A 23,400-nucleotide genomic window follows, 5' to 3' on the forward strand; every position below is an offset into this window, starting at 1 on the left:
AGCTTCAAGGGTGACTGAGATAGAGTTTAGGTATAGATTCTCTCACAATCTCTCACCAAAATCAATCTCAAAGACCAATCTATGCAATCTCCTTAAGAAAACTGGCCTAACCCAGCTACTCTACACTACTTCATTTGATAACTCATCTTCCAAGTCATCAAGCTTATCAAACTTCTCAGTGAAATGTCTCAAGCACATTAAGTTAATATTCTCAGCGTTTAACTTGATCCGAGTCCTTCTCTTGCAGTCAATTCTTGGGTTATTGCTCTTATTTTCTTTGAATTTATCCACCAAAGTAGATGTTTCAAAACCAGTTAAGGCACTAGCAAAACTACTTTCTTATAGTATTATATTTTCATGTTCTTGTAACTCGATATCTGACGTTGAAGGTTGAGTCTGTGGGGGGGGGGGACATAGCCCCTTAAGATCATACTGCATCAGATCAATCTCTTTACACTTAAGGTGTTTTTATCATTTCTTGTCATTAATAATCTGATAGTCCAAAACCTTTTTTTTTTCTTCCTTGGTTTATAATACACTTTCCACTCGCATTTTATAATTGTAGAAACGCTGAAAAAGGAAGAGTCCTTTTTTCAACGCAAAGAAATACTAATACGAAAAGAAAATCAACAAAAAGAAAGAAATCATCCAAAAACTAAACTGAAATAAGAACATGCAAATAAAAGCCAGATGTGCATCAAATCAGTCTGTTGGATAGAAGTCCTGATGCTGCATCCCTTAAATCTTCGTACTGATAACAACCATCAAAAAACTCTGCAAGTTTCATCAGTTCTTGATCTTCCATGTCATCCACAAAAGGCTTAATGTGAACTCCATTATCCGGCTGCAACGAGTAAGAGAAAGGGTTATCATCAACTAGCAAAACACTCCCGAAGTCTGTCCTCGCCACCAGAGATAAGTCTTTAGCATATCTCCCGTTCATTTCTGTGCACGAGTCTCGATATAACCTCTGTGAGATCACGCGGTTCTTGTCAAGTTTATCCAAAACCTGTGAAGCATATTCCGGCACCCCGGCTGTAAAAACCGCCACTCGGTAGTTCTTACCGATCCGTTCAAGAAACTCGGTAACTCCTGGTCGTTTCACCACAAACATCGGTATAACCGTTCCTTGCATCTTTATCCTCACCATGAAATCGACGTTAACTCGGGCTGGTGGTTCCATCGATGAGTGCACCAATGTTTCATCAAGATCAAGAACGATGGTTCTTTTCTTGTCGTTACGTTTTCTCTGATGATGCTCGTGTTTCTCGAGCTTTTTGTAGCCTTGTTTCTTGGTTACTAGACGGCTAGGAGTTGCGGTAGCTGTGGTGGAAGGACGGAAAAACCTGGAAATGCAACGCAAGAGGCGGTTGTGGAATGTGAAGATAGACGTGTTGAGGGATGTGAATATGGAGCCAGCTGCAGCCAAACATTTGGTCCTTCCATGTGATCTCGGGGTCGGTGTCGCAAGAAATCCATGGCACGCCATTACCTAGAAACCAGAGTTTAGAACAAGTGAGAAGGATTCAGGGTTTGTTTTTCTTCAAGCAGCTCGCTCAGATGGAAACTTGGAGAAATGGTTGATTTGTATATAAAGCTTGAAAGATTCTAACTTCCATGCCATTGGCCTTGGAACTGACAGGCACTTGATTTGGTATAGTTTAGTTTATTCAGGTTGTGATTAGAGGCTCTTACAGTTATTTTTAGCAAAATAACAGTTTTGTTTCCTTATGTGGGTTCTCTCAATGGACAGCAATATGTAAACGCGAAAACCGAATGTTAAGGAAAAGGTGTATTTATTAAAATAGAGATTTTCATGGAATTACAGTTGAAGTAAATGACTCCTGGTTTGGAGTGCTAATTAACTTCTTTGTAATTTGAGACTAAACTAGGCCCTATAGTAACGTTTTTAATAATGTTACTTAAATATCTTTACAAAATAAAATGAACATTTGTTCTGTCCTCTGGATAGTAATAATTACTTGGATGTCCTTGAAATCGCCAGTGTGAATTATTTATAAAATATATATTATCTTTATCAAATTAAAATATATTTAATTATTAAAATTGTATTTGTTATATATTTTCTAAATCATATTTTCGATATTTATTTAATTAAATATTTTATGATTGAAAAAATATTTTTATGTTTAATTTAATTATTAAAATTTTATTTGTTATATATTTTCTAAGTCATTTACACCTAATTTTCCACTATTCAAATCACATTTCCATCCTTGCAAAGATAAACATAGCTATTTTTAAACCCAAAAATATTTTATATTTTTTTAATTTAATAATTATAAAACTAAATATACATTTTTTTTATTAAACAACATTTTATAGATTCTAACTCCTCCATCAGAAGAAAAAATGTTCACAATACATAAATGATAATAAAAGCCATACTAGCAAAAGAAACAGCTATGACTAAAGCTGAGCACATATAAAAACAGAATAAATGTAGACATACAGAACACATAAACAGCTATGAATTCTACTCCAATTGAACTGAAAATGGAGATGTATCCCCGTGAAATATAGACCACATAGAATGGTCTAAAGCTTGAGACTGAAACAACAACAAGTGCACATTTAACAATCACACAATCGGCTACAAATATACATGTTTTATTTCAATTATAACAAAACAAATTAAGTTTATAAGGTATATATAATATTGAGATTTTTATTTCCACACAAGTTGCATCTAAAAGTTTATTTTTCAAATAAGTTTATTACTTACACAACTCTACATCAAGTGTGTTGCTTATAAGCTTTTGACGTACGAAGTTTTCATACGATAATTTTTAAGAAAGGAAGATCTGATTAAAGCGATATGGATGTGTCGTACAGCTTTGGAATACCTGCCACTGGTCGAAACTCCGCCCTTTGTTCTAGCATTTGCTTTAAGCAAGCAGTGGGAATATCTATTTTTTGAATGAATGTAAAATTTATTAAATCCAAATCTTTTTACATCAAGTACATCTATATTGTGTTTAAAGAATCAAAGAAAGAATTCTAATAAACAATAAACAAATGTTTTTTTTCTTTCATTCGTGATTTAACTCTTGCCGAGTCCCAAACCAGGTGATCAACCCTTCCTCCAAATACTTTTCTGCGAGGCCTTGCAACTTTAATCTCAAGGTTTGGATCTTTGAGACATAGAGTATCTTGTCACTAACAAAACCACTTGAAAAATGTCTGAACAAGAGGGAAAGGTTCGTAGGGCCAGGCCTGAATAGAATCATATAAAACATGTGCTTAAGAGCTATCTATATTATTAAAGTTGAAGTACACATTGAGATTGTTTGGCAATATAGATAGTAGTTAAAAAAAATAGTACTGTTTGGAAACATAGATAGTAGTAAGTTAGGAAAAAAAATAATGGGCTTATGCTACTAAAAATTGGAAGTCCAATTTAAATAGGTTTAGTTTAAATATTTGGATAAAAAATTAATAATTATTTAAGTATTTTTGGAGTTTTGAGTATATTTAAACTATTTAAGATATTTACGTTTGATTATTTGTATAAATTTTCAAGCATTTAAGTGAACTTAAAAGTTTACATCATATATATAAGTATTTAAGCAAACTTAGAAGTTTACATCATATTTTCAAGCATTTAAGCGAACTTAAAAGTTTACATCATATATTTAAGTATTTACGTTTGATTATTTGTATATATTTACATCATATATATTCTGGATATTTTTATATATATTAAATCTAAAAATAATTAATATATATAAGTATATAAATCTATTTTGGATACCCAAAATACTTCGGTTCGGATCGGATTAGATTTCAGTTATTCAAATACCAAAATTTTGAATAATTCGGATATTTAATCAATTCCGGTTCAGATTTAGTACTACTTATTCGGATTGGGATCGGTTCAATTCTTCGAATTCGAGTTTTTTGACCAACCTTAAATAGTGATATAAAAATCAAATACCATCATTTTTTTTTAAAAATACACCCGCACGGGTGTGCGGATCAAAATCTAGTCTTATTATTAAAGTTGAAGTACCAGTATGAACTAACCCTTATAATAACCTTTTAATTAACCTAATGCCACTAGAAACTAACTAATCCTAATTTTTAGCATTAATTAGTTTTAAAAAAATTATTTAAAATATAATCAATTAATTTTATTTATAGTCAACATTAATGATTGTTTCAAATGACAATATATCTTAACAATTTTTTTTGTTAAATTAAAAAATTAACCAATTTTATTTGTAACTGATCGTATATAAATTTATAACATGATATAAAATCAACATAATTTTTTTTACATTTTGTAAATATCAAAACATATCAATTTTTTTTTCCTACTCAAAAATAAGTAATCCGTTTATATTATGTATAACAACTATTTCCAGAACTTGCTGTCACCCCACCGATAGTAGGAGTCCGCCGGGAGTTTTGGGTTTAATACCGACTAGATTTTGACCCGCGCAGGTGCGCGGGTGTATATTTTAAAAAATATGTTAATATTTGTTTTTCATGTAATTATTAGGATTTGGAAAAATGAATCCGAGGAACATAACCGATACCGATCCAAAAATATAGTACCAAACCCGAACATAAATTGATTAAATATTCTAGTTATTCAAAATTTTGTTATTTAGAGAACCGAATCTTATCCGAACCGAAGTATTTGGGTATCCGAATTTATCTAAAAATAGATTTATATACTTATATATATTAATTATTTTTAGATTTAACGTATATAAAACATCAAAAATGATACTTTTAAATTGGTTTAAATACTTGAAAATATATATAGATAGTCAAAAGTAAATATCTGAAATAGTTAAAGTATACTCAAATCACCAAAAATACTTAAAATAATTATTAATTCCGTATCCAAAATTTTAAATCAAGCCAATTGATATGTTAAGCTTAAGTATTATGACATATATTATTCAAATTTATATGTAATATATTATTTTATTTATACATTTTGAGAAATTTAAAATATATAATGATTTAAGACTTTAAAAATAATTTAAATTAGTTATCCAAACCCAAACCAAACCCGCAAAGATCCAAATCGAACTCAAACCAAAATTTAGAAACATTCTAATAAGGCTGAAATCTTTGATCCCGAAAACCCGAAATACAAACCGATCAGAACCAAACCCGTATGGGTACCCAAAAGCCCATCACTAGTCATTATTATATATCGTATTTTATCATCATATAATTAATCGTATTTTATATGTACCATCATATAAGTAATCATATAATTAATAGTATTTTATACATACCATCATATAAATAATTACATATATTATATTTTTAAAACTTAATATGAAATATAAAAACCATAATTTGAGTTGGTATTTCAAATTGGGCTTTGTATTATATTTTTCTTATATATATTGACAATATTTTTTTATAATGGTTATTGAAATAGTTTAGTAAAAATCTATTTTTGAATATATGTATATTTTTGAATCAATTTTTGATATAAATCAAATTTGAATTATTATTTTGATTTAAAATATGTATATAAAGTTTAAATTTTGTTTTATGGTTAGTTTATAAAAAAAAATTTAGGCAATTACATTGACCCATTTTGGTATATTTTAAAAGTGGCCTAGATAACTTTTAATTTAAAAAAAACATAAGCCCATTACTTTTTTTCTTAATACTACTATCCTTGTTTTCAAACAAAAATATTTTTTTTTTAAAAGACTGCAATCTATGTTTCCAAACACTCCAAATTTTTTAATAATTCTATTCAAGTTTCGAAACACTCCAATTTTGTACTTGAGTTTTAATAAGATAGATATTGTAGCAACAAATCTGAATAAATGCTGTAATTCACGAAACATAGCTATTCTATAGTTATAACCGATTCATACACAATTTAAAAATTTTAAATATTAATGTACATGAATAATATAAAATTGACATTAAAATAAATAACAGTTCAAATAAATTACTTACTTATTGTATTACTAATAATTATATATGTACTAAAAGTCCAAAGAAACAAAACAATATTTAATACTGTATATAATTAGTATATAATAAAAAAATAACATTCAAAACAAATAATAATCCAATGCTAATATCATAAAACTTATGTACAATAAACATATACGGTACTTTTTTAAAAGTCTGTGCGGGTCAAAATCTGTTAAAATTCGAGTAGTTAGACACCGAGTTTTGTAGAAACCAAAACTCAAAAAAAAAATCAGTGATTTTCCCAGTCAATAGTTTTGAACCCATTAGATTCAAGTGAAAAAATATTTTCTTTAAAAAATATTTTCTTAGTACATAATAGGCAGTGAGATCTTTAATCTAAGAACAGTCAGTTTAATGTTATTGAAACTAAAAATATCAATTGATAGGCTGGATTTGTGAAATGATCTGTACACAAAAATGAAATTTCTTATTCATTTTCTCAAGATGTAATCTTTAAGCATTAGCTTTCTCTATGGAACTATTGTATTAAATACTCTACTTAAAAAGGATGAATTGACTTACCTAGAAAAGGACCAAATTGACTCAAGTCCGTATAGTACTTTAGTACCCTATTGCACAAAATTATAACATACTGACAGATAACCAATGAAATTAAAGTGGAGTAAACTAATTTTTATTCCAACTAGTTCTTGGATCGAAAGGAAAATACATGTCAACTATCAAGAAGGTTGATTAACAATTGAACAAAATAACCAACTAGTTCAAGTGTTAACACATGAAAATTCATGTAAAATTCAATTAGTCTTATTGATGCACAACTGATCAACCCCTCCAGTTTCATTTGTTAACAAAACAAGCCACAACCTCCAAATTAGGATTCAAGAACTACATAATTAGAATAGTTTATGCAAGGTTCTGTTGAGAATGGTGACAACAATGCTTTGATAATCATGAAATCTCACTAGTGCTTGCCATGCATAAAAGTGGAATATACTAAAATGCAACAGAATGGGTGAATAAACTTCGTTGTAAAGTTTTTCCTTCACATTGTATATAAATAAAATCAGAGAGACTGGATTGTAATAAACTAACAAATACATCTCTCCCGCTTTAAAAAGCAACCAGACCCCATGTGTAGACTCTTAATCTCAGCTTAGTCAAATTGCATTCTCGAGACACTTCACATCTTTCACAATTTTTAATATAGACATATATATCTAACATTTTTATATAAATATTGGTATTTAAGAAGGGTTACTAATTAGTACTATATATATGTAGTGTTTTGAAGTCATATGTAGATCACTTGAACATAAATCTTCCATGTCTTCAGCTTACAAGCTCATGATCATGTCACAAAGCCGCCATTTTAGCTCTCTTCTCACTGTTTTTATTTGTATTTGTTTAACCTGTACAGTCTCTGCTTCTCCTTCTCTGCATCCAGATGAAGGTTTATTATGGTTTTAACTTTTAATGCATTTATATTTCCAGACAAACATGGCTTATCTTTGCGAATTTGAACTAAAGCATGATTTTGTCTCTAATTTGTGTCTTTTTCAGTGAAAGCCCTTAAGGATATTGCATCCACACTCGGTGTCAGGCACCTGAACCTAAGTGAAGATCCCTGTCTCACAAAGACTCTGGTGATAACTCAAGATGTCCTCAAGGAAGGACATAACAGCACAATTAAATGTGACTGTCATTTCAACAACAACAAAACTTGCCATATCACACACTTGTAAGAAACTAGACGTGTGTTCTCTGCGTTGGGATCCATATAAAAAATGTTACTTCATGTGCAGTATCCTTAAGACATTCAGTCTTCCGGGCAGACTTCCACCAGAACTCTCAAAGCTTCAGTATCTTGAATTGATGTGAGGAGGGATCTTTGTGTTCAGTTTCCCCTGTTTTCAATGTTTTAGTTGACAAAACATTATAGAAAATGGAACTTATTTTGCTTGTTTGTGCAGTGACTTGTGCCGTAATTATCTTTATGGCTCAATACCTATGGAATGGGCCTCACTGCCTTACCTCACATCTATGTAAGTCTTTTATCTCGAGTTTCTTGTGAAGAAAGTGAGGAATGCTTCTAAATTTACCTGAATTTTTTTTTTTTACCTGAATTTGTCTTTTTTGTTACCTGAATTTATCTTTGTAGCTCTGTTTGTGCGAATCGATTATCAGGAGACATTCCCAAAGGATTGGGGAAGTTTATTAACCTGACCCAATTGTATGTTTTACAGTTTTCGTTGGTCATCTCATGTGATTATAGATATTATTTCATCCGTTTGGAAAATTCAAAAATAATGCTTTTTTTTGTTGGTTTGTTTCATTGACTTCAGAATTCTGGAAGCCAACCAATTCTCTGGAATTATCCCTAAGGAACTTGGGAACCTGGTTAACTTAGAAGGATTGTAAGCAAGAATATTTTAGTCACACTTTAAAATCACCGTTTTCATGATTAGTGATTAGGGTGTTTCTTTAAAACATGAACAACTAATCTTGTTTTTGATTTGCTGATTCTTCCAGAGCACTCTCTTCTAACCAATTAGTTGGAAGCGTACCCGAGACATTAGGAAGACTAAAAAATCTGACAAATCTGTAATATCAGCTTTCTTTTCATTATAAGATAGCCTGTTTTTAATCTGTTCAATTGTACAACCATTATGTATTACATTGTTTCATTGTTATTGTCTGCAGCCGTTTTAGCGATAATCATCTTAACGGATCCATCCCAGAGTTTATAGGAAACTTATCTAAACTTCAAAGACTGTAAGCCAAGAAATTCTGTATTAGAGTTTAATAGCTAGAAGCATTACAATCAGTTTCAAAGTTTTTTGACTTGTGCCTTTTTTTTTTTTTTTTTTTTTTGACTTGTGCCTATTTTTTTAATCAGAGAACTCTATGCGAGTGGCCTTAGAGAACCTATTCCAGACTCCATTTTCCGCTTAGAGAATTTGTTTGATCTGTAAGCATTATTGTCCCAATACATGGTCATCCAAGAAGATTGTATATTAACGAAACATGTTCTCTTCTTTAGTCTAAACTTCATCCACTAATTTATTTCTATGCAGGAGGATAAGTGACACAACTGCTGGATTGGGACAATTTCCTCATATTATTAGCAAGAACCTGAAATTTTTGTATGCAGTGTGTCTCATATGTATTTTTGTCTATGGTTCAGACACGATTATAATATGCATTAATGACTCATGATTGATTCTGTTAATTTTTTCAGGGTTCTCAGAAACTTGAACTTAACAGGACCTATCCCAACAACTATCTGGGATCTTCCCAATCTCATGACTCTGTAAGTTTCATGTATATATAATAAGGTATCACTGCATTTTTTGGAACACCATCCAATTTTTTGACTATGATACTTTTTGTTTTTTCCTTTTCCGCGCAGCGATCTTTCCTTTAATAGACTGACTGGAGAAATACCAGCAGATGCAGCCGCGCCAAAATATACGTATGTGACACAGTGTTGAATCACTAGAGCATTTTAGAGTCTGAAGAAAATTATTTGTCAGATATTTTGTTTTCAGCTTAGTCTATTTTTTGTTTTCAGATATTTGGCTGGAAATATGTTGTCAGGAAAAATTGAATCAGGACCTTTCCTTACTGCAAGCACCAATATGTATGGCCAGTGTTACTTTCATGTAAAAAAAATATCTCAACCTTAATTAATAGGCTATAATCTCTTGCTTTTATTTTGGCGTTTTCAATGGACAGTGATCTTTCTTATAATAACTTCACATGGTCTCCAAGCTGCAGAGAGAGGACGTATGTTCTTCTATTATTATCCTAACTACTGTTTTTTTGTTCTTAGAACTTTCTGAAAGTTTGATGAATATAATGTCCTGATGCAGGAATGTAAACACATACGAAAGTTCGCGGTCAAGAAACAGACTGTAAGAACATTTTTGACTACTCTTATGAATCACATGCAGGTCGCTGTGCACAGTTTTGTTAACTCAATTTTATTGATACAGAACCAGACTCCTTCCATGTTCTGCCATAAGCCAGTGTCAAAATTGTAAGTGTTATGTTTTGTAAGTCAATTGTTTTGCTTCCATTTTCAAGTTTTTAGAGGTTGAGTATGATCTTAAAAGAAATTAATTTTCTACAGATAGTAAATCCCTTCATATAAACTGCGGGGGACCTGATGTAACTATCGAAAACTCTCGAGGGAGGTTCTTATACGAGGGTGATAACTCTGGACGAACCGGTTCAGCGACTAACTATCATGGGAAGAACTGGGGATTCAGCAATACTGGTGACTTTATGGATGATGCAATAACAGAAGATACCTACTCAGTTTCATCAGATTCTACAGTATCTGCAAAATACCCTGAGCTATACCAGACAGCTCGACGTTCTCCCCTGAGTCTGGCTTACTTTGCGTTTTGTTTTGAAAATGGAAGCTACAATGTGAAACTCCATTTTGCGGAGATTCAGTTCTCAGATGAGGAACCATACGCTAGGCTAGCCACACGGTTCTTTAACATTTACGTTCAGGTACATATACATCTTTTAGCTGCGGATTCCTCAAGAAGGTTTTTTCAGCGTCTTTGGCTAATTCTTTGTTATCTGTTCAGGGGAAGTTGGTTTGGGAGGATTTCAACATCAGAGAAGAGGCTAATGGAACTCACAAGGAAGTTATAAAAGAAGTGAACACAACTGTAACTGATAACACGTTAGAGATACGGCTATACTGGGCAGGGAAAGGCACAACCATCATTCCTAAAAGAGGGAACTATGGCTCTCTTATCTCTGCAATCTCAGTCTGTCCCAGTAAGTAAAAGTTCTTTACCACTCCCTCTGTTTTATTTAATTTTGTATATTTACTATAAACAAAAACATAATTAACTATTCAACCTAACCCAATTCAACCAGTAGAAAAACAAACTGCATAATATAAAGAATCATTTAGCATTAATTAATTTACATTGAAAATTGAAAACATCTTGTAATTTGAGATATTAGTAATTTCCCAAAACTTCATTTATTGAAAACGGAGGGAGTATCAAGTTTCTCTCATGAACTTGCATCTTGATTCGTTTCTTGTTCTTGTTTTCTCAGGTTCTGAATCTGAATGTGGTGGTAAGAAAATATCAAGTCTTTTAATCCTCTTTTCAGCTAAATTTTGAAGGAATATAGATCAATATTTCTCTCATTATTTGCTTCTCTCCATCTTCAGTTGAAGTGAAGACTCCTCCAGTCACAAAAGAACCCAAACCGAGAACATATCCTCTCATTCTCGGCATAACAGCCCTGATACTCTCTCTTGCTTTCTTGATTTTCTGCGCGTTGTATTGGAAGAAATGTGTTAGAAATGCAGAAGCAGGAAAGAGAGGTAATATTAGTTTAAGTTCTGTCGTTGGGTTGTTTGTAAAAAAAATGAGCTAAAACTTCTAAATGATAACAGGTTCCTTCAGTTTGAAGCAACTAAAAGTTGCAACTGACAATTTTGACCCCTTAAACAAGATTGGAGAAGGCGGCTTTGGATCTGTATATAAGGTAACAAGTGTTTTTAAGTTCTAGAAATGCCAATGTACTAAAAAAGACGTGAGTACCAAGTTAATGCCAGTAATTTGACAATACAGGGGAGATTGCCAGATGGAACATTGATAGCGGTAAAGAAGCTATCTTCAAAATCATGTCAAGGTAACAAGGAGTTTGTAAACGAGATAGGTATGATCGCCTGCCTGCAGCATCCAAATCTTGTGAAGCTCTATGGATGCTGTTGTGAGAATAATCAGCTTCTTCTTGTCTATGAGTACTTGGAGAACAATTGTCTTGCTGATGCATTATTTGGTAAAGTTTTGAGTATGAATAAATCTATTAGAGACCAATGATTTTTTTTTTTTTTTGCATTCTTCGCCTGTCTAGAAGTTGATTGTTTTCTTGTAACTGGTGCATGCAGGAAGAAGCGGTCTAAAACTAGAATGGGGAACAAGACACAAAATATGCGTAGGAATTGCGAGAGGGCTTGCTTTTCTTCATGAAGATTCAGCTGTTAAGATCATTCACAGAGACATCAAAGGGACAAATGTACTGCTAGACAAGGATCTGAACTCAAAGATTTCGGATTTTGGGTTGGCTAGGCTTCATGAAGACGAGAAGAGCCACATTACCACCAGAGTTGCAGGAACAATGTCGGTCTTATACAAATGAATCCAACATTTGATAATGTCTTTGAATGGTCATGTTAAAATGTTGTTTTGGTTACAGAGGCTACATGGCTCCTGAATATGCAATGAGGGGTCACCTAACAGAAAAGGCAGATGTTTACAGCTTCGGTGTGGTGGCCATGGAGATCGTTAGCGGAAAGAGCAATGCCAATTACACACCAGATAACGAATGTTGCGTTGGTCTTCTCGATTGGGTACTCAACCAATACTTCCCCCACAAGTATCTGCGTTGCGTGCTTAACAAGGTTCTTTATTTTTCAATTTCAGGCGTTTGTTTTACAGAAGAAAGGAGCCTTCTCTGAGATTCTGGACCCGAAGCTTGAAGGAGTATTCGATGTGATGGAGGCAGAGAGAATGATAAAGGTATCGCTTCTATGTTCCAACAAGTCTCCGACCTTAAGACCGACCATGTCGGAAGTTGTGAAGATGCTTGAAGGCGAAACAGAGATAGAACAGATCATCGCAGATCCTGGAGTGTACGGAGATGAACTAAGATTTAAGAGATTTTCAGAGATTGGTACATCATCTTTACCTTCTGACTACCTCGTGTCAATTCCTTCGTCTTGTGAATCTGCTTACGACCTGTACCCTCTTAGTCCAGAGTCCACTGTTTTCTCTAGACCATAGCTTCGAATCTATAGTGAACCACTCGGAAACTCGATCATAGTTATAAAACATGTCTGACACAATAACTAAATCACATGTGGTCAAATTGTGGATACTGAAGCTGGATTAGTTGGGAATAAAGTGTTGTAGAAAAATCAAAACCCAAAATTTAATAAAAGTTATATTCCCAGTCATACTTTTGAAGCCTTTAAATTTTAAATCAAATTTTTTTTCTCTATTTCTAGCAACTTATGAGGACCATATTCTCAAATTCTCTGAATGAAAAAATATAAGGGAAGTTTACTAGAATGTTACATATTTTTGGTGTATTGACTAGAATGATACAGATCTTTTTTTTATTACTAGAATATTTTCGATACCAAGCGTACCCTTTTTTTACGTTATGAGAAAAAACGTATTTACGAGAATGCCATTACTTTTCGCTGCCACGTAGGCAAAAAACCGGCGCCACGGAGGAATTCGCGTTCGTATTTTCATTAAGTCAGCTGTTAAGCGATAGATTTGTAGTTACGGCCGATTTATCTTTACGTTACGGCTGACTTAATACATACGACTGACTTAAGTGAAAGTGGCTGACTTAAAACTATAAGTCAGCTTGCCAATACAACTGATTTACAGAAATCCGGCTGAGTTATGTGACCACGGCTGACTTAATGATACAAATGACGGCTGACTTATACATTGGCGGTTTGATTTCTGGAAAATTTGGCTGAGTCGTGGTTAAGAAACGACTGAGAAACTTTTTTTCAGCTGAGTAAAGGAACATGGATGGGCTGGGTTATTGAAGCCACGGCTGAGTTATGGGATGCTGTTACGACTGGGTTTGTATTAGTCAGCCGTTAAAGCATGGATAAACAGTAAACTCAGCTGCTTTGCGGCTGACGTATGAGCGAAAGATTAATTACTAGAATGTTCTCGTTTGATGGCTGATTTACGTAACGATACGGCTGACATATGGTTGTTCATCCTTATTGCGGCTGACTTACTGTCAAAAGATTAATTACTAGAATGTTTCCATGTATCGGCTGACAAAGTGTAAAAATGATGGCTGACTTATTTTGGCTGAGTTACTGATTTGTTTGTCGGCTGATTAACCGATGTTCCATGTCATCTGCCATGTCATCAACTCGGATTTGACATGTCATCACTAACGGTCGCCCAATTTACAACTGAGTTACGAGACCTTTCAGTTGTCTTCTTCATCTTATTTTTGAATGATTACACAGCCTTTCTTTTCTTCTTCATCATCTCAGTTATCTATCCTCTTCATCTTTCTCATATGGTAATGGATCCCGTTATTATTGTTTCCGGTAAATGGATTATGAAAAAACGATATGTATTCAACGTCGACAGTAGAGGGTGTAGAGTTCTTCATTTAGGTGAGAAAACTAAACTTGAAGATTTCACAAAGTCTGTCATCGACGATTACGGTTTGAATGATTTGAAGGTTCATATTCTGCTTAGCTACATGTTTTCGAATAAAACATTGAAAACAATGGCGCACAACACTCCACCAGTTTACGTGTCCAACACTCGACAATTGCAATGTTTTCTAAGCTTAAAGAAAAGCGAACAACTACGTCTCTGTGTGGAGATTACAGAGAAAAAGGATGACAGCTCAGACGTAGAAGCTTCAGAAGAAGAAGCTTCAGAAGAAGAAGCTTCAGAAGAAGACGCTTCAGAAGAAGACGCTTCAGAAGAAGACGCTTCAGAAGAAGAAGCTTTAGAAGAAGAAGCTTTAGAAGTTGAGTCTATAGAGAATGGGAGTTACGATGGTTGCAGTTTGGAGGATGAACAAGATGAAATTGAGAATGACTGCTTTAGTAACGTTGAAATACACGACGTAGCCGGAGAAGATGAAATAGGCAAAGAAAACGAAGAAGATGATGAATTTGAAAGTCGATTTGATATGTTCGATGACTCGGACGGTGCGTCATCTGAAGATGATAACTTCAGCACATACGGTGAGTCTCCTATCGAAGAAGACGAAGATTCACCAACGCTACCTTCCAAGAAGAGATATCAGAACTTCTTGATGAGCGAATCTAAAGGGAATCTGGAGGTTTTGAAGTTGGAGATGTCGTCGTTAGACCTTGCGGTAGGACAACGATACTTGACTAAAAAGCATTTGAAGAGACGACTGAAACTTTTTACAGTGAGGCATCAATTTGATTTTGATGTAGAAATATCAAACCTGACAACATACGTTGTTAAGTGTTGGGTTGATGGATGTACATGGAGAGTTCGTGCATCTACCGAAGGATTGTCCCCGCAGTTTTATATTCGTATTTACGACTCGGATCATGCATGTTCTACCACTTGGCTTCTTCTCACAACACATAGAAGGGAAGACAAACCGGAAAACATGGAAACTAAGATCGGACGCTACAGATCAAACTTGGGAAGTGATACAAGAAGGCAGGAGACTCACCGGAGGTTGGAAAGATTTCACCACAGCACATGACCTTCAAATCGGTGACATTGTCATCTTCAAACACGAAGGAGATATGGTGTTTCATGTCACACCATTTGGTCCTAGCTGTTGTGAGATTCAGTATACACATCCTCACATCATCAAGGAAGAAGCCGATGCGGATGATGTTCCTTCTTTCTCATTTGACTATTGTTTTCAGGCTGAGGTCACTGCTTCGAATCTAAAAGAAGACAAACTTGTGAGTCGATTTTCAGTTATAGACCATATTTAGTTAGTTATTAACATATGGTTTGATCTGTTCAGTGTCTTTACGTTCTGTGTTTGCAGTATTTAGTTAGTTATTAACATATGGTTTGATCTGTTCTGTGTCTTTACGTTCTGTGTTTGCAGTATCTTCCTGAGGGAGCTACGACTTGTACTGCTTTGAACAAACAATGCCAAGAGATAATACTTGTCAACAAAGAGGGAAATTCATGGACTGTGAGTTTGCGATTTAGCGAAGTAGACGGCATGTATTACATCAGAAGAGGCTGGAGAAAGTTCTGTCGTGCTAACAGATGCGCCATAGGAGACTTATTTGTGTTCAATGTGGTTGGAGATGGGAAAACTACTCCACTAATGTGTGTATGTCCGGAAAAGGAAGAGTGATTTTGAACCTAAACTTATGTATGTCGAACCAGAAATTTATGTATGTCTCTTTTTATGGCTGACTAATACTCATATAATGGCTGGGTTATTGTTTGATTATGACTTAATTAACGTAACGGCTGAGTTGCATTGAACTTAATAGCTGAGTTATTAAAACGTTATGACTGACGAATACTCGTATTATGGCTGGGTTATTGTTTGATAGTGACTTAATTAACGTACCGGCTGAATTGCAGTTAACGTTATAACTGAGTTATTAAAACGTTATGACTGACGAATACTCGTATTATGGCTGGGTTATTGTTTGATTATGAATTAATTAACGTATCGGCTGAGTTGCATTGAACTTAATAGCTGAGTTACTAAAAACATTGCGTCTAAATTATGATTACAACACATGACTACGCAAAGAAATAGTACCAAAATATGGCCATACCAAACCCACAAACCACCACTGGAAACATCAAACACTTCATCTTTTCCGCTTTACCGAGTTCTTTCTCCAACCGACCAACGTCTACTCTCAGATCTGATATGCCTTTGGTCATGTCACTCATCACCGATTTCATATCTTCTACCTCTTCCACCAAGCACTCGTCCGCCCATTTGAATAAATGTCTCTGATTTCACCAACATGCCCAGCTCTTAGTATCACATTGACAGTATAATGAATAAAATTAAAAATCAAACCTTAATATATCCTTTGCGACAGCAATAGTACAGTCGTCCTGGATTAGCCCGTGATGCAGATGTACATAATTCAGCGGGTTCACCACACCAACACTGTTTCGGCGTTCCTCTTTCCACATGCCGGCGGTGAAAGTAAGTGTTACCAGACACAGATGATGAAGAAGACATTTTCTTTGAATGAAAGAGAAATTGGTGTGAAAGACAAAGTTAAAACAATAGTGGTAGTAATATAAAATCATTTTTTTTTTAAATTCAAATAAAGAGGAATAATTTAAATTAATAAACTATTAAATGCCTCGATATTAGGTTTGAGCTGTATTTTTCCACACACGTGATGCACTTTAATTATGACGAATACTCAATCAAATCAAGAAATACGAAAGGTTCTTTATTATTTTATCAAACACTTAAGTTGAATTCGTATTACGGCTGTGTTAGCGTCTATATTTTGGCTGAGTTAACGTAGATGTATTGACTGAGTTACATTAAAAATAACAATACCTCGATTATGTAAATAATCCGATACATGCGTGCCAGCCGTATAATAATGAGTCTCGATATTCTCAATGCAAATGCAAACGAAATTTCTCATGCACATAATAATAAGAGAATAAAGGTCTCTAATAATAGTAGTCTCGATAATGTAATGACGGCCATAATAATGAGTCTCGATATTCTCAATGACGATGGAATTTCTCGCACGTATAATAATAAGAGAATAAAGGACTCTAATACTGGTCTCGATTAAGTAATGGCGGCCATAATAATACATGGAAAATAGCGTTAACTTTGGCTTTGTATTTTTACAATATAAGGCTGAGTTATTAGTATCTTAATTCGTATTACGGCTGAGTTACTTAACTGAAACACTGACGTTTGACGCAAACAATTCCGGCTGAGTTATACAACTTTATAAAACCTTAACGGCTGAGTTAAACAACTTTATAGAAACTAAACGGCTGAGTTAAACAACTTAATAGAAACTTAATGGCTGAGTTAAACAACTTTATAGAAACTTAACGGCTGAGTTAAACAACTTTACAAAAACTTGACGGCTGAATACAAACAAAAACAACAAATCAATTACTAAAACCAAAATTATCAGGACCAAATTCTTCAAACATGTGGACAAGATCACGCCAAACTCTAGTTAGCATCCACGCAGGCTTCTCACCCCCATGTGCCCACCTCCTCTTCAAGAGGCGCATCTGACAACGAAACACCGTTCTGGCCACCAATTAAAATTTGTCCAAACTTGAAAATTATATCTTCGTGCCCACGTGCGTTTGCGCTACAACAAAAAACCAATTTCCAAATGTAAGTGCTGTTATTATGTCTAATATCAAAAACAATTCAAAGATGTTGTCCTTACAGCGAGTTGAAGAAACCAGCGTTCCTTAAAATGATCGGGAATGGCGCGCCATGTCGGCCAATCATGAACCCATCCTTCTGCTAAAATCGACGGGATGGCCAGGGAGAGATCGCTTAGAAATTTAAACCAGATTACGCTGTCAAGCAAGACACCCGGGCCAGGGTATAGAACGGGAAGGTTTTCACGATTTTCAGAGTTTAGTATCTCATTGACTCTGTTCTCTAACCTTTCTGAATAACCAGGAACAATCATAACTTTGTAAGGCGATATAGAGATATTGTTTAGGTTTTCTAGTGAGATAAGGCGAGAAGGTGCAAGAGAAGGGGGCTATATATAGGGGAAGTATAGAACATTAAAGGTCGCGAGATAAAATATCTAAAATTTTCGCGCCATATGTAAATATTAACTTACACTAACAGGCTGAGTTAGTAAGACCTTTACGGCTGATTTGTTGTTTGCCGTTTAGGGTATAGGGTTTAGTTATTTAGGGTTTGGGTTCCGAATAAGATTGTTTAGGGTTATGATTTATGATGTACGAACCACAAGATATGATAAATATCACAAATTCATAATAAATAACACAATAACAGTTTACGTGTTTTGAATCATGCTCACACCTCATATCACTGCCAAGAGTTTTAGGTACTCGTAAGAGACAACATATACCTCAAGATTATAATCGATTCCAAACTCGTATAGTCAACAAAGATCATGCTCACACATTGAGTTATTATTAATTATTTTGATAATTGGACTTTATATATAACATTCGAATGAAAAATTATTAATTATTTTGATTCTAGGGTATGTTTGAGGTATGACTGAGTTATCAATGAGTACTGGCTGAGTATTACTAATCGATACGACTGAGTTATTACAGCAGTTATCCAAAGTCAAATAGTTAACATAACAACAAACACAGGTTCACAAACAAACACAGTTTCATTATGAAAACAAATTGTTCATTCCAACATTTCCTCCTTCCTCGAGGATATCTGCTGCCATCTTCACCCGTAACCCTTGAATATTACTATCGTTTATGCCATCAAAAGTTACACCAAGCGCTAGACACTCCACAAACTTCAACGAATAAACCCCACAATCACCTATGATGTTGTTTTGTGGAATGTATCTTTTGCTCCTCCGTCTGAATGCGAACCTCTTCCTAGAATGCTTTCGGAGATCGGCAGGAATAAGCTCATTCAACATCCAGGGAAGCATCTCCAGTAGAGGTCTAAAAGCATTTAGCATTTTTTGCTCACTTTCGGGTGTTGACTCTCCATAGATTGGATCGTAGCAATCTATCTTCTCCTTGATCAGATCCACGTGAAATGCCACCCAGTGATTACCGCCGGTTTGAAGACATCCGTACACGTGATCCACATCTGCATACCACTTCAAGTTTGTTGTAAATTCTTCGGGGAATCTCCCGTTTACCAACGCTTCATAACCACTGTCTTTGAACTTGAACGAAGCAGGTTTCATCATGAACTGCCTGTAATCGAGGGAAGCCCAAGAACTTAACAACCAAGGGTCTATGAAACCAATCCGCTTGGACCAGAATGGAGTGGGATCTCGCATGGACCTTTGTATGAGGACGTTCATATACGCAGCGATATGCTAGACAAAGAAAAATAATAAGTCAGCCATAATATAATGAATTAAATATATAAGTCAGCCTTTATAGAATATATAAGTCAGCCTTAATAAAGACTTACATTATCAAACACCCATCCATATTCTTTGTCAGGCCACGGTCTTTCATGCATGAGTATGCTGTAGAAGTCACTCTCATGATCAGCTGAGGGTTCTTCTGGTTTATCTTTAGGTGCTGGTGGTTTGGGTGGAATTGCCTTAATGTGTTGCTTCAGTTTTTCCAGTCGCGCCGGATCAACAGGTGCGCAAGGGTCGTATATTACTGATGAAGGCGTAATGTTCTTCCTCATGCAAGTCGTCTGTCCATTGTCTCCAATGTACGGAAAATCTGGTGCTGAATCAAGGTTCGTCAATGAAAACCCTTGTGGAGATAACTTAACTGATTTCTCCCGAAGTTCCTTTATCACGGAAGATCTAATCAATTCAGCTGGCTCGACATCAGACTCCGCCGCCAATGCGTTATCTTCCGCAAGAACTTCGTCGTTGGTCACAACACATTCCTCAGTCCGCTGTAACTCAGCCTCTTCTTCTTTCTTCTTCTTCGGTAACTCAGCCTCTTTTTCCTTCTTTTTTTTCTGTAACTCAGCCTCGTCTTCCTTCTTTTTCTTCTGTAACCCAGCCTCTTGTTTCTTTTGTAACTCAGCCGCTTTTCTCTTCTGTTTCTTCTCCTCGTTCTCTTTTTTCTTAGCCTCTTGCTTCTCCTTCCTCTTCAACGCAGCCTCTGCCCGCTGTGCTTTTTTCTTATCCTCGATAGCCTCATCCTTTACAGTAACAGTACGCTTGGCCTTGCCCCGTAAGCCGCGTCCATAGGCTGGAACGTTGGCATCCTTACCATCCTTAGCATCCTTAGTAATCTTTGCAGGAGAAACACTGATGAAATCAGTTTCATTAAAATCATCACCCAAAATCCTTCTCACCACTGTATCCTTCTCAAGCTCCGCATTCTTCTTTGCAGGGGTCTCAGCTAACGCTGGACTTTTGACTGACTTCTGCTGTTTCTGCTGCGCCGGCACCGGACTTTTGACAGCCTTCTCCTTCCGCTGCGGCGGCACTGGACTTTTGACAGCCTTCTCTTTCTGCTGCGGCGGCTCTGGACTTTTGACAGGCTTTTTCTGCTGCCGCGGTTCTGTCACTGGAGTTTTTACAGACTTCTCCTCCTGGGCCTGCGGTTCTACCACTGGACTTTTGTCCGACTTTTCTGGTGGCGACCTCCTACGAGGTGATGATGTCACCGATAAAGATTTTTCTACGCCGGCGGAGGAGAGTTTAGCATCGTTGTCGGGAATTTTCCTTTCCCCCAAAACTTTCAGACTCTGCTGCACTACAGCTTTCACCACGTTATCTAGGGTCTTCTCGTCCATCACTGGCCGGTTCCGGTCAAAATCGTAAGCGTCAAATTTTGCTGAAATATTCTGCAGAGCACTCACAAGATTCGTCAGAGTCGCTTTGTCCAATACAGCTTCCTCCTCGCTAGAACCCTTTCTCGTTTCAGCAGCTTCTTTCTTCTGCTTCTTTGTTGATGGCTCAGCTTCTGATGAAACTCCCTTCGTTTTCTTCTTCTTCTTCTTCTCATTCCCCTTCCCCTGCTCATCCCTCTGTACTTCCCAGAAACCTTTCACGTATCTACCTGCGTGTATGTCTTCTACCAACCTAACGAGTTGTGGGTCGTCAGGTTCATCCGACCATACAGAAACATCTCTTCAATTGACTCCTTCATAACCATTCTCCTCAAACGGACCTGCAACACCAGTTTATCATAAACTCAGCCATCAAATAACACAAAACCAAGCCATCAAATAAATTAATTCGGTCACAATATAAAATAAACTCAGCCATCAAATAGACTAATTCGGCAACAATATAAAATAAACTCAACCATTAAGTAGCTGTTAACTCAGTCGTATAAGTAGCAGTTAAACATTACCTCGCCATGATCTTTGATTTCGTCAGACAAGACAGTATCAAAACTTGAACGTGTACGCCTTCCACCCCATCGCAAAAGAGGAACGTCTTCATTGTTGACCACTCTCCCAAACTTCTCACCGAAACAGACGATGGACTCATACGCCCAAACCAATAAAACGTCCTTCATGCCGCTTACTGTGTATGACTTTCCATCTGGAGACAGTGTTTTCAGAGAGTCAACAAGAACTTCGAATGCAGTCCGACCCCATGGATACGACCTCATGGCTTCATCGTCGAATACCCTTATTGCACTTTGAAAGGGTATCCTTGAATTGTGATGCAAACAGTACAGTCCCATGGCTTGAAAAATAACATCCCCAACCACTTACGCTTTTCAAAACTCCAACCAGGACAGAACTCTAATGCTGCCTTCAGCTCATCATACTTGGGTCCCATCCCAAGCGGCACCTTCAACTCCTCCCAAAACTCTTTGTATTGATCAGGTTCAAAACTTTCTGTTGGCAATGGACCTGTGTTTAACCCAGTGATCTCACCAAACTCGAGCAAGCTAAACCTGATAACATCATCAGCCACAACAGACCATATCTCCTTTTTATGCACTCGCAGCTGTCTACATAGCAGATAGTGTACGGTCCTACCAGACCAAATGCTTTCGCGTGAAAGTAGCCTAGCAACTACTCCAATGGGAGAGTTCACCAGTTCTTCCCACACATCGAGTCCTATTGTTTCTTTAATGTGGGGGAAATGTCCTGCACGGAAATTATGATTGATATCTTTACCTTCTAGGTTAGAAGGGTAAAGTCTTGGAGGGTAATCACGTGGTTCGACTTGACTAACATCCATCTGATCATATAACACAACAATAAATCAGCCACAACATAAAAATAACACAGCCATATCATAATATTAAAATATATTAGGTCATATATATAACTCAGCCATAACATAATAATTACTCAGTTATAACATAACCATAACTCAGCCATAACATAATAATTACTCAGTTATAACATAACCATAACTCAGAAACAAAAAGCCCTAATTTAGACACAACAAAAGCCTAGACAATCACATATCTCAGCCGCAACATAACCCTAACTCAGACACAACAAAATCCTCGACAAACCCATAGCACAGTCAACATAACCCTAACTCAGTCGCAACAAAAACCTCGACACACCCATATCACTAGCCTCAATATATAACTGACCCACAAACTCAACCAAAATTCAATATATAACGTCGCGACATCTTACCGGAAAAGATGAACTCGTTGATGAGAATGCGGTGAAGGCGATTTCGTACAGACGACGGTTTCTAAAAACTCCGACGAGACAGAGTTCAACGACAGAGAGTTATAGAGAGTTCAACGACAGAGAGTTAGAGAGAGTTCGAAGAAGTAAAGAACAATGTCGACGAGGGTTTCGAAGGGTGAGACGATTTCGGTTTGCGGTTCCTTCTTCGACACAACACAGTTCTTCGTGTTCTTTTCTTTTTTTTTTTTTTACAAAACCGTATGTATGATAGTGATAGTGATAGTGATAGAGACGGTTTGGTTTCAAAAAATAACTGATGTGATGTGGATTTTAAATAACTGATGTGGCTTTGATCTTTAAAATTAGTTTCAGAAAATAAAACATAACAAAAGCCCCTTATTGTAAATTACTAGGAAAGAGAAAACATTTTAGTAATAAAACAAAGATATACAACATTCTAGTAATAAACCATAAAATGTGTAACATTCTAGTAATTTTCTCAAAATATAATCTATCATTTCTCACTTAATTTTAAATAGTCTATTAGATTTTCATTTTTATCCCTACATTTCTTCCTAAATTAAAATTTTAAATTTTAAATCTTAATTGATGGAAGTACAACTTGGTATACCTAGAGTTATAATTATA

The 23,400-nt window shown here is 35.5% G+C and overlaps 4 protein-coding genes and 1 long non-coding RNA gene across 5 annotated transcripts; 2 read left to right on the top strand and 3 right to left on the bottom strand.

Annotated features, from left to right (window-relative positions):
• Positions 1-635: 635 nt before the first annotated feature.
• Positions 636-3,833, bottom strand: LOC103828929 (probable C-terminal domain small phosphatase). The gene has a single exon (XM_033274817.1). It carries the CDS (start codon positions 1,487-1,489, stop codon positions 698-700), a length of 792 nt encoding a protein of 263 aa, XP_033130708.1. The 5' UTR covers positions 1,490-3,833; the 3' UTR covers positions 636-697.
• A 1,818-nt stretch (positions 3,834-5,651) lies between these two features.
• LOC103829093 (probable LRR receptor-like serine/threonine-protein kinase At1g29720) lies at positions 5,652-16,784 on the top strand. Its single transcript, XM_033274827.1, has 25 exons — positions 5,652-7,396; positions 7,507-7,684; positions 7,749-7,820; positions 7,917-7,988; positions 8,105-8,176; positions 8,289-8,360; positions 8,476-8,547; positions 8,647-8,718; positions 8,843-8,914; positions 9,021-9,089; positions 9,185-9,256; positions 9,356-9,418; positions 9,518-9,586; positions 9,682-9,732; positions 9,819-9,860; positions 9,942-9,985; positions 10,079-10,467; positions 10,548-10,743; positions 11,032-11,052; positions 11,150-11,305; positions 11,378-11,469; positions 11,556-11,766; positions 11,876-12,107; positions 12,184-12,337; positions 12,411-16,784. Exons 1-25 carry the CDS (start codon positions 7,270-7,272, stop codon positions 12,768-12,770), a joined length of 3,030 nt encoding a protein of 1,009 aa, XP_033130718.1. The 5' UTR covers positions 5,652-7,269; the 3' UTR covers positions 12,771-16,784.
• Positions 7,904-8,302, bottom strand: LOC117126523. The gene is made up of 2 exons (XR_004449155.1): positions 8,087-8,302; positions 7,904-8,045 (listed from the first exon to the last, which is right to left on the bottom strand). It is a non-coding gene; the product is annotated as an uncharacterized LOC117126523 (long non-coding RNA).
• On the top strand, positions 13,846-16,803 carry LOC117126521. The gene is made up of 2 exons (XM_033274807.1): positions 13,846-15,442; positions 15,595-16,803. The coding sequence occupies exon 1, from the start codon at positions 13,909-13,911 to the stop codon at positions 15,232-15,234; it is 1,326 nt and encodes a 441-aa protein (XP_033130698.1). The 5' UTR covers positions 13,846-13,908; the 3' UTR covers positions 15,235-15,442; positions 15,595-16,803.
• LOC103838818 lies at positions 14,069-22,339 on the bottom strand. The gene is made up of 4 exons (XM_033275960.1): positions 21,883-22,339; positions 21,490-21,835; positions 19,633-21,268; positions 14,069-19,534 (listed from the first exon to the last, which is right to left on the bottom strand). The coding sequence occupies exons 1-4, from the start codon at positions 22,337-22,339 to the stop codon at positions 18,860-18,862; spliced, it is 3,114 nt and encodes a 1,037-aa protein (XP_033131851.1). The 3' UTR covers positions 14,069-18,859.
• Positions 22,340-23,400: the final 1,061 nt, after the last annotated feature.

Source organism: Brassica rapa, chromosome A07 (assembly GCF_000309985.2).
Source record: "Brassica rapa cultivar Chiifu-401-42 chromosome A07, CAAS_Brap_v3.01, whole genome shotgun sequence".
NCBI lineage: Eukaryota > Viridiplantae > Streptophyta > Magnoliopsida > Brassicales > Brassicaceae > Brassica > Brassica rapa.

Bases quoted from the DNA above. Each gene is read 5' to 3' on its own strand.
- LOC103829093 (XM_033274827.1), top strand. From the start codon at position 7,270: ATGTCTTCAGCTTACAAGCTCATGATCATGTCACAAAGCCGCCATTTT. The intron at 11,470-11,555 runs GTAACAAGTGTT...TTGACAATACAG, and splicing joins GCTTTGGATCTGTATATAAG to GGGAGATTGCCAGATGGAAC. The intron at 11,767-11,875 runs GTAAAGTTTTGA...TGGTGCATGCAG, and splicing joins TCTTGCTGATGCATTATTTG to GAAGAAGCGGTCTAAAACTA.
- LOC117126521 (XM_033274807.1), top strand. From the start codon at position 13,909: ATGTCATCACTAACGGTCGCCCAATTTACAACTGAGTTACGAGACCTT.
- LOC103838818 (XM_033275960.1), bottom strand. From the start codon at position 22,339: ATGGATGTTAGTCAAGTCGAACCACGTGATTACCCTCCAAGACTTTAC. The intron at 21,269-21,489 runs GTTTAACTGCTA...AGTCAATTGAAG, and splicing joins AAAGATCATGGCGAGGTAAT to AGATGTTTCTGTATGGTCGG. The intron at 19,535-19,632 runs GTAAGTCTTTAT...TTCTTTGTCTAG, and splicing joins ATGGATGGGTGTTTGATAAT to CATATCGCTGCGTATATGAA.
- LOC103828929 (XM_033274817.1), bottom strand. From the start codon at position 1,489: ATGGCGTGCCATGGATTTCTTGCGACACCGACCCCGAGATCACATGGA.